The 17,638-nt window shown below is 44.8% G+C and overlaps 1 protein-coding gene across 1 annotated transcript in view; it reads left to right on the top strand.

Moving 5' to 3' along the window:
* LOC141083110 (NACHT, LRR and PYD domains-containing protein 3-like) overlaps positions 1 to 15,900 on the top strand; it is an 80,036-nt gene extending 64,136 nt beyond the window's left edge. The window contains exons 8-9 of the mRNA XM_073567297.1: positions 13,583 to 13,753; positions 15,764 to 15,900. Of these exons, the coding sequence (XP_073423398.1) occupies positions 13,583 to 13,753; positions 15,764 to 15,851 (259 nt within the window). The 3' untranslated portion in view covers positions 15,852 to 15,900. The remainder of the gene's footprint in view (positions 1 to 13,582; positions 13,754 to 15,763) is intronic.
* Positions 15,901 to 17,638: the final 1,738 nt, after the last annotated feature.

Raw genomic sequence — 17,638 nt, 5'->3', positions numbered from 1 at the left:
GCTCCAGGAAGACATCCAGGCCTCTCTTGAACCCTTCGACTGAGTTTGCCATCACCACCTCCTCAGGCAGGAAATTCCAGATTCTCACTGCCCTAACAGTAAAGAATCCTCTTCTCTGTTGGTGGAAAAACCTTTTCTCCTCCAGACGCAGAGAATGCCCCCTTGTGACCGTCACCTTCCTTGGTATAAACAGATCCTCGGAGAGATATTTGTATTGTCCCCTTATATACTTATACATGGTTATTAGATCGCCCCTCAGTCGTCTTTTTTCTAGACTAAATAATCCAAATTTTGCTAATCTCTCTGGGTATTGTAGTTCCCCCATCCCCTTTATTAATTTTGTTGCCCTCCTTGGTACCCGCTCTAGTTCCATTATATCCTTCCTGAGCACCGGTGCCCAAAACTGTACATAGTACTCCATGTGCAGTAACCAGAGATTTGTACAGAGGCAGTATAATGCTCTCATCATGTGTATCCAGACCTCTTTTAATGCACCCCATGATCCTGTTTGCCTTGGCAGCCACTGCCTGGCACTGGCTGCTCCAGGTAAGTTTATCATTAACTAGGATCCCCAAGTCCTTCTCCATGTCAGATTTACCCAGTGGTTTACCGTTCAGGTTGTAATGGTGATATTGATTCCTTCTTCCCATGTGTATAACCTTACATTTATCATTGTTAAACTGCATCTGCCACCTTTCGGCCCAAGTTCCCAACTTATCCAGATCCATCTGTAGCAGAATACTATCTTCTCTTGTATTGACTGCTTTACATAGTTTTGTATCATCTGCAAATATCGATATTTTACTGTGCAAACCTTCTACCAGATCGTTAATAAATATGTTGAAGAGAATAGGTCCCAACACCGACCCCTGCGGTACCCCACTGGTCACAGCGACCCAGTTAGAATATACCATTTATAACCACCCTCTGCTTTCTATCACTAAGCCAGTTACTTACCCATTTACACACATTTTCCCCCAGACCCAGCATTCTCATTTTGTGTACCAACCTCTTGTGTGGCACGGTATCAAACACTTTGGAAAAATCAAGATATACCACATCCAATGACTCACCTTGGTCCAGTCTATAGCTTACCTCTTCATAAAAACTGATTAGATTGGATTGACAGGAGCGATTCCTCATAAACCCATGCTGATATGGCGTTTAACAGTTATTCTCATTGAGATAATCCAGAATAACATCCCTCACAAACCCTTCAAATATTTTACCAACAATAGAGGTTAGACTTACTGGCCTATAATTTCCAGGTTCACTTTTAGAGCCCTTTTTGAATATTGGTTCCACATTTGCTATGCGCCAGTCCTGTGGAACAGACCCCGTCACTATAAAGTCCCTAAATATAAGAAATAATGGTTTGTCTATTACATTACTTAGTTCTCTTAGTACTCGTGGGTGTATGCCATCCGGACCCGGAGATTTATCTATTTTAATCTTATTTAACCGGTTTTGCACCTCTTCTTGGGTTAGATTGGTGACCCTTAATATAGGGTTTTCTTTGTCTCTCGGCATTTCACCTAGCATTTCTTTTTCCACCGTGAATACCGTAGAGGAGAATGTGTTTAATATATTAGCTTTTTCCTCGTCATCTACAACCATAATTTCCTCACAATTTTTTAATGGGCCTACACTTTCACTTTTGAGTCTTTTACTATTGATATAGTTGAAGAACAGCTTGGGATTAGTTTTACTCTCCTTAGCAATGTGCTTGTCTGTTTCCTTTTTGGCAGCTTTAATTAATTTTTTAGATAAAGAATTTTTCTCCTTATAGTTTTTTAGAGCTTCAACGGTGCCATCCTACTTTAGTAGTTTAAATGCTTTCTTTTTAATGTTAATTGCCCCTCTTACTTTTTTGTTTAGCCATATTGGGTTTTTCCTATTTCTTGTCCTTTTATTCCCACAAGGTATAAACCGCTTACAGTGCCTATTTAGGATGTGCTTAAACATTTCCCATTTATTTTCTGTATTCTTATTTCTGAGGACATTGCCCCAGTCAACCAGATTAAGGGCATCTCTAAGCTGGTCAAACTTTGCCTTCCTAAAGTTCAGTGTTTTTGTGACTCCCTGACATGTCCCCCTAGCGAAAGACAAGTGAAACTGTACAATATTGTGGTCGCTATTTCCTAGATGCCTAACAACCTGCAGATTTGTTATTCTGTCAGGTCTGTTAGATAGTATTAGGTCTAAAAGTGCTGCTCCTCTGGTTGGATTCTGGACCAATTGTGAAAGATAATTATTCTTGGCTATTAGCAGAAACCTGTTGCCTTTATGGGTTTCGCAGGTCTCTGTTTCCCAGTTAATATCCGGGTAGTTAAAGTCCCCCATAACAAGGACCTCATTATGGGTTGCAGCTTCATCTATCTGCCTTAGTAGTAAACTTTCCATGATTTCTGTTATATTTGGGGGTTTGTAACAGACCCCAAAGAGAATTTTGTTACTATTTTTCCCTCCATGTATTTCAACCCATATGGACTCGACATCCTCATTCCCTTCGCTAATATCTTCCCTTAAAGTGGACTTTAGACAAGACTTTACATATAGACAAACCCCTCCTCCACTCCGATTTTTACGATCCTTTCTAAACAGACTGTAACCCTGTAAGTTAACTGCCCAGTCATAGCTTTCATCTAACCATGTCTCGGTTATTCCCACTATGTCATAGTTACCTGTAGATATTTCTGCTTCTAGTTCTTCCATCTTGTTTGTCAGGCTTCTGGCGTTTGCGAGCATGCATTTTAGAGAATTTTGCTTTGTTCCAATCTCCTCCCTGTTGATTGTTTTAGAAATTTTCTTACCTCCCTTCTGAGTATGTTGTCTTGGATCTTCTTTGCCACACCTCATATCATTCATCACTATAATATCTGGTTTCTTCCCATCCCCTCTTCTTCTAGTTTAACGCTCTCCTGATGAGTGAGGCGAGTCTTCTGGCGAATGTGTGTTTCCCAGGTTTGTTGAGGTGTAGTCCGTCTCTGGCGAGGAATCCATCGTACAGGTAATTCACACCGTGGTCCAGGAATCCGAATCCTTGTTGTCTGCACCATCGTCTTAGCCAGTTGTTCGCATCAAGGATCCTGTTCCATCTCCTGGTGCCATGCCCGTCTACTGGAAGGATTCAAGAAAAAACTACCTGTGCATCCAGTTCCTTTACTTTCTTCCCCAACTCTTCAAAGTCCTTGCAGATTGTCGGTAGGTCCTTCCTTGCCGTGTCATTGGTGCCAACATGTATCAGAAGAAATGGGTGGACGTCCTTAGAACTGATGAACTTTGGTATCCTATCGGTCACATCCTTGATCTTCACACCTGGGAGGCAGCATACTTCTCTTGCGGTTATATCCGGTGTGCAGATGGCTGCTTCTGTGCCTCTCACTAGTGAGTCTCCCACCACTACCACTCTTCTTCGCTTTTTGGCTGTACTGTTTGTTGTCACTTCTGGGTGTTGCTGTGTGCCCTTTTCTTCTTTGCTTGCTGGTAGTTCCTCATCCTTAGGTGTACCATCGTCAACCTCTGCAAGGCCTTGGTATCGGTTTGTCAGTTGTGTGGTTGGTGATGTCTCTATGGTCTTCTTGTTTCTTTTGGTCACATGCTTCACTCGTCTGCTTTTGGAGGTTCTCTGACACTTTTTTACCTTCTGTGAAAAGTAGAGATGCTTCTGTTCTATCTAGGAAGTCTTCATTTTCTTTGATGAGTTTCAAAGTTGCAATTCTTTTTTCCAGACCAAGCACCTTTTCTTCTAAAAGGGCCACTAATCTACACTTCTGGCAGGTGAAGTTGGATTCTTCTTCTGGTCGATCTGTGAACATGTAGCACATGTTGCAGCTCATCATGTAGGTTGTCACATCTGCCATGTTGCTCCTAGATCCTGCTGACTTGCTGCGTGTCTTCCTTCTTGTGTAATCTACTCAATCAGGCAAGCTTTCTTGCAATAATGTCCTAGGTAAAAAGGAGTAATCTGTACAGGGGAGTAGACATGTGTCTTGCGTAATGGCTGCTGTAGGCTAAACTGAAGAAGAAGGGAGGAGCAACCTAATAGAGAGCTCAACTACAGGAGGGACAGATGGACAATTTTCACACGTTCTAATTCTACCTAGCAACACAGGGAATTTTGCTGATTGGAGGAAAAACTAAACACAGAGAAATATACATTACAGGTTGTTCCCATTCATGGGACACAACAAAGGGTGTCAAAAAGCTTTCCAAACAGCTAAAATTAAGGGCAGACACCAGGAAAAGTGGCATCAATTGACCCACAGTAGAAACTTGCAAATGAAACAGCAGCAGTCAGCCATGCATGAGGTATCAGGGTCTGGCCCAGCATTTACTGCTTGGAATTGAAGTTTCAATGAGGACCTGGTGATTAAGGGAGCGGTGTAAGCCTTCTTAGTTGGGAGACCTTATACCTCATGCAACACCTCCAATTTTTTTTTTCATTACAGCCACACCCAAGATCGCACAAACATCAGTTTCATGCAGTACTATTGGTAGAAAAATATAAGGAAACTAGCAAAGGTTGTTGACTGATCAATTGACCCACAGTAGAACCTTTTATAATGACCCAGAAGAAGCCAGCCATGGGCTATGCATGAGGTATCAGGGTCTGGCCCAGGATTTACTGCTTGGAATTGAAGTTTCAATGAGGACCTGGTGGTTAAGTGAGCGGTGTAAGCCTTCTTAGCTGGAAGACCTGATACCTCATGCAACACCTTCAATTTTTTTGTTATTATTTCCAGACACACTCAGATTGCACAAACATCAGTTTCATACAGTACTATTGGTAGCAAAATTAAGGCAAAGTAACACAGGTAGGTGACTCAAAGTAAGTGCAGGCCTGCCTGTCTGGGAGCCCTACTTACACAGTCAACCCACCAGATGGAACCAAACTTGGAGTCTCCACATTTCAAAAAATAATTGTCACACACCACTAAAGTGGCATCATTTATCACAGTGTAGAAACAGTATCATAGGCTTCTGACACATCTTCTACTACAGGCAACTCACCAGATAGAATCCCAACTTATATTCTCCACATTTCAAAAAATGTTTGTAAAATCAACAGCAGTAGCAACAGCAGGCACAGAAGCCACGACAAAGGTGTCACAGACTGCAATATTGTGAGATCAACGATTGACACTAAAAATTACACCATCACCTAGTCTGCCCAGTTTTTGACTGGGGTGCAAAAATCATTGGAGATCCATGACATGTTCATTTTGATGAAAGATAGGCGGTCTACACTTTCAGGGGACAGCCGGATGCGCTCATCTGTCAGTACACCACCAGCAGCGCTGAAGACAGATTCTGAGAGAACGCTAGCTGCCGAGCATGACAAAACCTCCAAGGCATGACAGGCGAGCTCAGGCCACTCTTCCATTTTTGAAGACCAAAATGCAAAAGGGTCCAAACCCCCCACCCGATGGCATTGATATTGAGATCCAGATATTCCTGCACCATCCACTCCAGTCGTTCACAACTTCTCAGACTTGTACTCTGTTCTTCTGGGGGCATGGGTTGGTCAAAAAATGTTTGAAACAACTCACAGAAGTTGCTTATGCCACATACACTGCTTCTGTTAATATTCTTGCGATGACGCCTTGTCGTTCCCAGGGTTGGACATCTAGAACTAGGATGCACACCGTGTTCCTCACTACTGTCTTGAGGAAAACCACTCTTAATATTGTCTACAAGTGAGTTTCAATACTCCACCATGCGCTCATCCCTTTCCAGGGGGGGAAGCATCTGGCAAAATATACTCTTATACTGTAGATCTAACAGAGTGGTAACCCAGTAATCAGCACTATATCTAACCCTTAGAATACGGGCACTATGTTGAAGATAGTGCAGCAAGAAGGCGCTCGTGTTGGGCGTTTCCATGAGGTCCAAGTCCATGCTATGTTGGTGGCGGGTAACACTCAAGGTTGCTTACTCCATCCCCTCGCGCTAACCACGGGCAACAGAAAAGATAATTATCCTCTTCATTTCCTGACTGTTCAGCGTCCATCCCTTCGTCCTCCTTCATTTGTTCCTCAGCTCCTGCACCTTCGCTAAAAGTTTGTCTGGTACCATGAACCCCCCTTGATCACTGTCAGCCAGGGGCGTAACTACAGCGGTCGCAGCTGCAACGGGGTGCGGACAGTTTAGGGGCCCGTCCGTCCGCCCGTCCAGCAATAGTGAAGAAGGACCCAATCATCATGTGACCCCAGATGGAGGCGTCACTGCAGGTCCTCCAGTTACATGGGGAAGATGAATTGAATGCGGTCACGTGATCCAACCTTGTGACCTGGAGGGAGGCGTGTCATGCATACGTCACCGCAGGTCCTTCAGCCGCACTGAAGAGAAGGTCGGGCCGAAGGCATCTCCTGCTGCTTGAGTGTGAAGGGATGAGACTGCGGGCCCCTGACTGTCACAAAGGGGCTCCGTGTGAGAAGGAGGAGGTGTCCTTCATGACCTGGAGGAGGAGAAAGAGGGCAGGACCCGCCCTGAGGTCGAGGTGTGAGTCCGGATACTGATAACATCCCGCAGAGCTCCCGGGAATGGCACTGTCCATCTCAGTGCCGGGCAAGCCGGCTCCTCCACACAGTCCTGGACACAGCTGGCCCCTCCACACAGTCCTGGGAACAGCCGGCTCCATGTCCTCCGGGTGCTCTCCTCTCCCAGGTGGTATATGACACAGGCATGGCCGGTGCCGTGCACAGTATACGGGGATACACTGCGCAGTGATCCCGGACTCCGCCACACTACTTTTCCTATCACTTCTCCATGAGAGAAGAGACGGAGGCAGCAGCCGGTACCAGCATGGAGAACACCAGGTTTTTTCCTCCGATGCCCGCTCCCGGAGAGCAGGGGGCATCAGGAGAGACCCAGGGTAACCCCCCAGTGTGTGACCTCCTCAGCCTGTGCCCCTCCGGAGCTGCCATGTTCAGGTGAAGTTGCCCAGAGGCTGAGTTAGCAGAGGTCGCTGCGGGTTGTCTACGTGCTGAATGACAGCATGAAGACAGCCAAGGGATGCAGCTTGGAATCTGGCGCACTGCATTGCCTGCGCCACGCCTGTGACAGTGAGGGGGCGCAACTCACCAGCATCAACTTCGGCGAGCTGGACTTTGGGGAGACTGCGGTGCTGGACACCTTCTATGATGCAGGTGAGTGCAGAAGCCGGGAACTGCTTTATGGGATGATGGTACCTTCATGGGGGCATGTGATATGCCAGGCTGTTCACAGGACGGTGCACAGGAGTGACATGCCAGGGGGTACACAGGACTGTGCTCAGGAGTGACATGCCAGGAGGAATTTGGATGGAAAATATTTTGGCATGGGGGGCCCCATTTGAAGGTTCGCATCGGGGCCCATAGTTATGCCACTGCTGTTAACCACCCTCCTATGGCACCAGCCTGTGCGATGACAGTCTGGAAATTGGAGATATTGTTATCCCTTCTACATCCTCCTCTGCTTCCACCTCTTCCTCTTGTTTCCAGCATGTACATGACTGGAATAGTGATGCTGATGACGACATCATCAGTGCTAGCCATCTTAGTATCCATTTCAAAACTGTGCAGAAGGGTGCACAGGTCCTTCAACTGTGCCCACTCTGCAAGTGTAATTTGCACCACGTCCATAATGCATTGGCCCAGGCTATTTAAAAGGACATGCTGCACTAGGGCCCTTCGCTGCTGCGACAGTCGCTGCAACATGTGCAGAGTGGAATTCCACGGTGTCAGAACACCGCAAATCAAACGGTTAACCTGTAGACCAAAAGTCCTCTGTAGCAATGCAAGTTGATGACCTGCGGGGTGCGATTGGCAGAAGTGAGCGCACAGCGACCATGCTTTCTGCAGAAGCACATAAATTGTTGTACCACCAGGTTGAGGACGTGAGCCATGCAAGGCACTTTTGTAAGGTTACCTCGGCGTATGGCCATCACCAGGTTTGCACCTTTATTGCACATGGGCTTCACTGACTCCAGGCTCAGTGGAGACAGCCATTGCTCTAAATCGGCCTGATAGTTGTCCTGACTCCACAATTCTTGAGCTATGTGACTGCGATCTTCAAGGCATAATAATTTGAACACTGCCTAATTGCGGTGAGCTATGGCTGCACAGTATAGAGGTGAGGGGGATTCTATCTGCACTGTTGGAAGGTGTGTCTGGTTAAGGAAGAGGGTGAGGACACAGGTGGAGGCCCTAGAGGAGGTGGAGGAGCCAGAAGCAGTGGAGGAACTGTTTGATACAAAGGTTTGTCCCACAAGCCTTGGGGATGCAAATACTTGTGGAGTAACCCCTTGACCGTCTGCCCCCACAGTCACCCAGTGAGATGTAATGCCCCTGCCCATGTTTACTCATCTGGGTGTCAGTGTGGTGAAGTGCACCCTGGCAGACATTGATATTTTCTAGGGAACAGGTGATGTTCTTTGCGAAATGCTAGTGTAGCGCAGGCACAGCGTTCTTAGAGAAGTAAATGCGACTGTGCAACTGGTTCTGGGGGGACTGCGATGGTTATCAAGTTTCTGAAACCATCTGTATCTACCAGGCTGAAAGGCAGCATTTCTGTGGCCAACAGATTGGAGTAGATGTAGTTCAAGCTCTTAGCTTTGGCAAGTGTAGGAGGAAACAATCTTTTATGTTACCACAACTTCAGGATCAAGGGATGGCTGCTGTACTGAGAGAGGGTGGAGTACAGAAAATAGGACAAACTGCTGGACTGTGAGTGAGGTGCAGGCACAATTGTTATGGTGGATTGGGAAAGGTGTGTTGTGCCAGGTGACACAAAAACAGCAGTAATGTCCATTTCCATAACAGCTGACTGGCTCTCCCTCACCCCAACTGTAGGGGTTAAACAAGTGGAATTTCTGCGTCTGGTGACATGTGTGATAAGATTTTGCACAGTGACAGAGGGGGAAGCAGCAGATGTAGTTGATGGGATGGCCGGCAGTTGGCGAGGCTCAATAGTCCACATTTTAGCACAGTGAGATGTCCACACTAAGGCATATTGATCACGCATATGCCGGTTCATTCATGTAGTAGTCAAATTATTGCAATTTTTGCATCTACTGAGTTTTTTGCAAACTTGGCAGATAACGTGAGTTTGGTCATCCTTTGTGGTCTCAACAAAGGCCCAGGCAAGGCAACCCTTGATGCCCCTGCAAACTGCACACTCGCGACTGGTGCAGAGTTGGGGTTGACGACAGTGCTTTTTGTGGTTACATCACTTCGTTTCTGAGAGGGAAGAAGCAATGTAACCTCCTCGTCTTTCTCAGCTGCATATCTCTGGGCACACACCAAGTGGGATCTACAACATTATCGTCATCCTCTCTGTTCTCACACTTCTCACCCTTAGAGTCACCCTCCTCCTCTTCCTGTCCTGTCCTGATACCACAGTACAGTTCACGTGCATCTCTGATATCTGAATCTCATCAGGATTACCACCACCCTTGGTGATTAACGTCTGGTGACGAGGGTCTGGATTCTACTAGGACCCTACTTTGTCCAGCCCCAGATCCAACATGAAAAAAGTTTGGGCATTGGTGCAGATGTTTTCCTCCTTTGGATTCTATGAATCTTCGGAGCAGACCTCTGATGCCCATGGAATAGAATGTGTGCACAGCTCTGCAGAATGGCCCGTCTGTGGTTCCCACAGTCAGTTTGGAGTTTAGAAATTGGTGACACGGAGGGAAATCAAGGTGATTGAGGTGCAACCTCTGAGGATTGTATAGTGTGTGATGAGGCCACTTGATGCAGCGCTTGCCATCCACAGGAGCACATGCTCTTTCTGACCCTCATCTACAAGGCGTATGCTGTGCGGCTGCCAAAGAAAGGGAGTGGAGTAGCCTGTCCAGCAACAGGTGTTTTTGGATAGGATGAGACAATGTTTGTTCAGTTGAGCTTTCATTAACATTTGCACCTAACCCACGTACACGTCGAACACCAAGCCTATTTCCCCTTCCACCACGACCTCGCTTTTTCCCCACTCGTGTTCTATGTAGCCTTCCCCTCTTGTAACCTGCTGTTTCACAACCTTAGGCCCACAGCTGTCAGTCACCTGTCACTAAATGAACAGTCACTATTTATTTTCTTAGTGTGCCTGAACAACACTGTTATACCTAACGATTTTTAAGTGGAAATAAGGTCTTCTGATTTGTCTCTAACACACAGTTTTATCACAAACGATTTGGAGTAGCAAATGGGGTCTCCAGAGTCTGCCACACAGTTTTTGCACAATCTAGTTAGTTGCTGGAAGATCAATTTCACACAGGACAGGATCCTATCTAGCTGACAAGTTCAATTGCAGCACTATCAGGAGTGGCTTCCCCGCACTGTGACACTAAAGGCCCCTTTACATTTAGCAATGCACCAGCGATCCGACCACGATACGACCCGGTCAGGATCGCTGGTGCATCGCTAAATGGTCGCTAGTGAGCTGCCAAACAGGCAGATCTCACAGCGATGTAGCGACGCAGCAGCGGTCGTAACTTACCTTTCACACGCAGCGATGCTGACGTCCTCCCGCCCACGTCCACATGTCGCTCATCGGCACCAGCAGGAAGCGCCCGACGACAGATGGACCTGGCCGATCTCGCGCGATCAGCGACAGACAGCGGGGGAGCCGGTCGGAGGTAAGTATCACACATAGCGATATCGCTAGCAATATTGCTGCCGTGTCACAAAATCGGTGATGCTTTAGCGATATTGCTAGCGATATCGCTATGTGTAAAACCTCCTTAAGAAAATGACGCGAGCAAAACAAGATTTCCATTTTTTATATGGCCAGGGACTTGTGACTTCGGCAGCCAATCACAGAAGACCTTGTGCCATGATGTTGTGGTTGGTTTCTAGGCCCTGACTGGCTGCTGGAATCAACAAAGATAGAGTTAATGGGAAAAAAGAGCACGCCACTCTTCTAACCTCTCCACTCCCCCTCCCCTCTTCAAACACATCTCGACCCCGCTCATCATACAGCACTACTATCCTAGCCAAAGTAATAACAAAAGCATTAGTGTAAACATGATGATGATTTACCGAACTGTTACCAAATTTTGCCGACTGAGTAAAAATCCTTGAGAGACTGAACACGAATCTGAATGTACTACAATCGTGCCGAATTTGAAATTGGCGAACACTTTCCGAACAAGTTTGCTCATCTCTAGTACTAACCATGCACGGAGCCCAAACTTTTGCATGAACATATTTTCCTTTTTGTAATTTTTAAAATGTAAAAGCTGAATATATTTTTGCCTAAAATACAAAGGAAATGTGTCATCTTTAACTTTAGACTTTTTAGAGATCATTTCATCTTCAACTTGCTGAACTGTTCACAAAAACAGTAATTTTGACCAAGGGTGCCCAGACTTTTACATGCCACTGTATACAGATTCTTGTCATGTCATTGCATTGTTACTGTTTTCCTCCTGGTGGTGGAGAAATCTTTTTAATCCTGGATACTACAAAATACAACCTGTTCTCACATGCCATAATAGCCCAATATGTTATTAGGTTGATTCCCAAGCGAAAAGTCACTGGTCCAAATCGAGAAGCAGCCGAGAAGAAGATTTCCCAAGAAAAGAGAAACCGCATTATCCAGCTCATCCGCAGTGGTGTCTCGGCCAAGAAAATTGTCAAACTGCATTATGTGAGTACCATGAAAGTTGGAAGAATATGTAATGAAGTCCGTCCATCCATTCAAAAGCCAAGTGGTGGACGTCCAGGCAAAATATCGGCGTCAACAAGTCGGCTCATCACAAGATCTCTCAGTTCTGGTGCGACAAACACGGCAGTGGATGTGGCTCGTATTCTTCATAACAGTGAGATAACAGATGTCCATACAAGCACTGTTCAAGGCATGTTACACAAGTCTGGAATGGTGACCCGAAAAAAGGTGAAGAAGCCTTGATTTCAATATCGTCATTAGAAGTATCGGCTTGAGTTTGCAAGACAGCATGAAAAGTGGACAGTAGAAGATTGGAAACAGGTGATTTGGATGAGATGAGGCTACTTTCACACTTGCGTTTTTTTGCTGCGTGTTTTTTGCGCACACAAACTTTTTTTGCGGGTTTTGGTGCATTTTTTAAAAAAAAATGCATGCTTTTTTTGCGCATACATGCGCATTACAATGCGCACGTATGCGCACCCATAGACTTTAATGGGTGTTTTGCTGTAAAAAAAAAACGCATTGCGTGCGCATGCATTTTTTGGGGGCAAGTCGGACGCACAAAAAATGCAACAGGATGCATTTTGTGCGCCCGAGCGCACACTACAAAAAAACGCATGCGCATACAAACGCGTACAAACGCATGTGTATGCGCACATATGCATACCCATGTTAAAGTATAGGGAAAAAAACGCATGCTTTTTTTGCGCTAAAACACAGCGCAAAAAAACGCAAGTGTGAAACCAGCCTGAGACGAAAGTCAATAGACTAGGATCTGATGGATGCAAATGGGTCTGGAAGACACAAGCAAGGGAAAAAGGGGCTAACGGATAGATTAATTGAAGAAACTGTCAAGTTCGGTGGAGGAAACCTGATGATATGGGGTTGTTTTACAGCTAAAATCGTTGGGACTTGACCAGGATTGATGGTGGACTCAATACTGAGCTATATGTGAGTATCCTACAAGGCGAGTTACTTTGTACACTTAAGTACTAGGAGTATGAAAAGGAAAACATAGTGTTCCAGCAGGACAACGACCCGAAGCATACGTCGAAATTGGCAAAGAAATGGTTGCATTACAATGAAGCAGAGGTGCTGGATTGGCCCCCACAGTCTCCAAACCTCAACCCAATCAATTACTTGTGGGTTGAGTAGAAGAAAAAGCTGTATACATACCCAAGTGAGTCGACCAGTATGAACCAATTTGGGAACGTGTAGAAGTGACCTGGGATCAGATTTCAGATGAGACATGTTTGAATCTGATAGAGTGCATATACAGAAAGATTCAGGCAGTGGTGAAAGCCAAAGGTGGATTTACAAAATACTAATAAAATAATAAAAATCAAAATTTTGATTTTTAGGAGCAAAACAGTAACAATGCATTGACATGACAGGAATCTGCGTTTAACTAATCATATGCTAAATAATTGCAAATCAAATTTTCTGTAGGAGATAGCCAAGATGATAGTCTATAAAATGATGGTAGTCTCACATTCAAAGCAGATATGGAGTCTGAAAGTCAAAAGTTCAAAACATTGTTAACCTTTTGCTCATCAGTGTAATCCATAGTGCTATTAATGGGTTAACAAACCAGGCTTGAGGAGCAGTAGGTGCAAATTGGACAAATCAAGTTCAAGTTGGTCTTAAAAAGCTTTGAGAGATGATGTCACAGAGGAATGACAGCCACATGTAAGACCCAATGTGGAGCACAAAAAAGGGCAGCAGCTATAGGGAAAAACAGTGGAGCGGAGACCTAACAACAGGTCAGGTGTGTAACAGTCCTGCTCTCCTCGTGTAATGCCCCATGTCTTGGTATCTGATCCATCCTCTAATGCCTTTTTTGCGAGATGGCTCTTGTGTGCGCTTTCGGACTGGTGAAGAGATAAGACGTTGCTGGAGAAGTAACCTACATCTTATCATCTTATTCTTGCAGTTTGGCTGATAATGATTTACCACACACTTCCTGCATCCAGTTGGCATCTTTAATAAAGAATAACAGGTCCCTTCAGATCCTTGACCTGTCTAATAACCGTCTGTCTGGTCTTCACTTCAGTGACTTGATGGAGGCTCTGTCCAGTTCAGAATGCGGGATAGAGGAATTACCGTGAGTATAAAAAAATGCAAACTGGACGGGGACATGTGGGGGTGGGCGTGAATAGATGGAGTGACAAAATGGGCAAGATTTATTAAAGACCAAAGTATTGACCTAAAGTCAGCCAAGTAAGAGGTGGTATAAGAAAACTATACTTCAAATCTGTCCCACAGAGGACGTCAATGATAAATTTTAACTTTCTTCTTCCTCATACTAACATAGTTATTAAGGTTGAAGGAAGACTTTAAGTCCATCTAGTTCAACCCACAGCCTATCCTAACTTGCCCTAACATGTTGATCCAGAGGAAGGCAAAAAAAACCCATGTGGCAAACAGTAAGCTTCACATTGGGGAAAAAAATTCCTTCCCGACTCCACATACGGCAATCAGACTAGCTCGTTGGATCAACGCAATATTAAGGAAACTGGTGTATATACCCTGTAATATTATACTTTTCAAGAAAGGCATCCAGTCCCTTCCTAAATTTTAGTAGGGAATCACTCATTACAACATCATATGGCAGAGAGTTCCATAGTCTCACTGCTCTTACAGTAAAGAATCTGCGTCTGTGAGTATGCTTAAACCTTCTTTCCTCCAGACGTAGAGGATGCCCCCTTGTCCCCGTCACAGGTCTAAGAGTAAAAAGATCATTAGAAAGGTCTTGATATTGTCCACGCATATATTTATACATTGTAATAAGATCACCCCTAAGCCTTCGATTCTCCAAACTAAATAACCCCAAGTGTAATAACCTGTCTTGGTATTGCAGACCCCCCTAGTTCCCTAATAGCCTTGGTCGCTCTTCTCTGCACCCGCTCCAGTTCAGCTATGTCTTTCTTATACACCGGAGACCAGAACTGTACACAGTATTCTAAGTGTGGTCGCACTAGTGACATATAGAGGTAAAATTATGTTCTCCTCATGAGCATCTATGCCTCTTTTAATGCATCCCATTATTTTATCTGCCTTTCCAGCAACTGCCTGACACTGGCCACTAAATGTGAGTTTGTCGTCCACCCATACACCCAGGTCTTCCTCCCTAGACTTTGATTAAACTGTGTAAATTTAAGACACCGATAATAGATCTTACTTATTGTGAACAATCAGGGAGGCTTCCTACATATGTGCTAGGAGTTACTGGTTTGAGGGGTAAGATCCTAGAATACAACCCGGCCTTCCTTCAGTATCACCAATGTACACAGTTTTAGCAGTGATGTAATGAGAAGGGGAATATGAACAGAATTGTGGAGAGATTTATATTAGGAATACATCTGTCATATTAATACACCAAGGAGATGTCCGAGTACAAGTGCCCCATCCACACACTAAGCCAGTCTGTCTGCTGACCTCTATTATCAGACAGCTTTAAGATGGCAGGGCTGGCAGAGATGCTGGACAGGTCCAAGAGTCACCCAACCAGGAAGCCAGGCACATCCAATGGCTGACCAGTCACAGTGTCCAGTCAGTAGCCAAATTCTGGAATGTATTTAATAGCCAAAATGTTTTCTTGGTGCTGTTAGACAATTTTAGTGAGTGTTCTGGCCAAGCTGACTGTTCTCCTGACTAGCCCTTGGATGCCCTCACTGGCTAGACCCCTTGACTGCTTGGTTCTGATTGACTTTCTAGACTCCGATTCACTATCCCAAATTACACACTGGAACATATTTTGCTCTGGTCAAGCTTTAGTTTAAACCCAGCTTGGTTTCTTCACTCAGCTCGCTCCACTCGTCAGTTGCCATTTCACAGATACATGGTATGGGACCTGTGGAGAAGTCCAGGTCTCGATATAAGGGTCTAAAAACTGCAATATGCTAGACTTGTGGTGACTGTAGGAGCCTTCTATATTACACAGTGTCTACAGAAGTCATGACACTGGTGTAATCGTATTAATAATACCTCCAGTGTCACCAGGTCCAGGGAACAGAACTTTGTCCAGATTCCATCCTCAAGATGATCAAATCATTGACTAATGTGAGAGATGTGAAAAAGTCACTAATACTCGGGGGGTCTGTTTCTTTTCTAGTTTATGGGACAATGGATTATCTGGAGAGGAGAAGGAAAAAATAAGAAAACTGAAAAAAGACAAAGCAAATCTGAACATATATTACTGACTGTAGAAGACGCCGGATTTCTGTCTGTAATGAGCAGATAACAAGTACTTTTAACGAGCGATACGAAGACGTTGGGTATTAGCAGTGTTTCTTGGAGCATTAGGCTAAGTGCACACGTACCGGAACTCTCGCGGAAATTACCGCGAGAATTCCGGAATTCCAGTCCGCGGGAAAATCGCATTTTAAAATCCCACGATTTTCCCGCGGAAAAACTAGCATTTTGCAAGCGTATTTAGCTTGCAAAATGCTAGCATTTTCCAAGCGATCTGTAGCATCGCATGGAGAACTGATTGACAGGTTGGTCACACTCGTCAAACATAGTGTTTGATGAGTGTGACCAACTTTTTACTACTGAGGCCGCCTATGCAGCATCAGTAGTAAAAGATAAAATGTAAAAAAAAATAAAAAACGGTGTTATTCTTACCCTCCGACGTCCCGCGCATCCGTTCCTAGTAATCCTTTGCGAAAATGCCCGCGATGACGTCCGTTCTCGCGGGATCGCGATGTCTCGCGGTAATTCGCGATGACGTCGCGCGAATGACCGCGAGACTTCGCGATCCCGCGAGAACGGACGCCATCGCGGGCATTTTCGCAAAGGACTACTGGGAACGGGAGCGTGAAGAGAAGCAGAAAGGCTGCGCGGGACGTCGGAGGGTGAGAATAACAATATTTTTTATTTTTAAATTCTATTTTTTACAGGGATATGGTACCCAAAGCCCGGAGGACAGTCTCCTCTCCTCCGGACCGTGGGTACCATCCGCAAATGTTCTGCTTACTTTCTGCATGGTGTGCACAGCCACATGCGGGAAGTAAGCGGAACAATGCATTCCTATGGGTGCGGGATCGCCGCGATTCCGCAAATTAATGAGCATGCTGCGGTTTTTACCGCAAAGCGATTCCGCCGCGGTAAAAACCGCAGCATTAGCACAGCATTGCGGAATCCCATAGGAATGCATGGGATGCTTATTTTTCGCGTTTTCGCGGCAAAATCGCGCGGTTAAAACAGCCGCGGAAACGCGAAAAAAACGTCACATGTGAACTCAGCCTTATACAGTAGATAATATTGCTGTTCTACCAAAGATGAGGATATATGTATATATGAGGAGGTAGTCTGATATGGGCAACTCCACCTCTAGCATCATATGAAGAAGCAGGTGAAGTTACGCTGTGCCTGCCAAACTTGTATATGCCAACACTATGTGACTGCCCCAGGTCGTACCCACAATGCTCTAACCTTGGGAACGACGGCAGCGATAGAAAAGGTTATGGCGACATCCTCGGATATATATAGACAAGGTGTGCATTATATGAGAAGGGAATGTAGAGCTAGTTTGTACGTTCTCCAAAGGGTTTTGTTTTTACATCGTTCATTGTACTGCAAAACAGCCTGATTATTCAGGTCAGCACGATTAGGGCGATAATAAATTTAGATTTTTATTTTTTTTAAATTGGTGAAAAATATTTCAGACATAAACAATGTGCTTTGTTTGGCTATTTTTTAAGATAAGAAACTTTATTTTTTTTTTTACATTTTGGGGTACACACAGTGGGGAAAATAATTATTTGATACACTGCTGATTTTGCAAGTTTTCCCACCTATAAAGAATGGAGAGGTCTGTAATTTTTATCGTAGGTACATTTCCCCTGTGAGAGACAGAAACTAAAAATAAATAACAGAAAATCAGATTGTATAATTTTTACATAATTATATTTTATTATATGAAATAAGTATTTGATCACCTACCAACCAGCAAGAATTCTGTCTCTCACAGACCTGTTAGTTTTTC

The sequence above is a fragment of the Dendrobates tinctorius genome, unplaced genomic scaffold (assembly GCF_039654945.1).
Source record: "Dendrobates tinctorius isolate UK_male_01 unplaced genomic scaffold, ASM3965494v1 ptg000019l, whole genome shotgun sequence".
Classification (NCBI taxonomy): Eukaryota; Metazoa; Chordata; class Amphibia; order Anura; family Dendrobatidae; genus Dendrobates; species Dendrobates tinctorius.
Note: the sequence above shows the minus strand (reverse complement) of the source record. Positions and strands in the feature narration are given on the sequence as shown.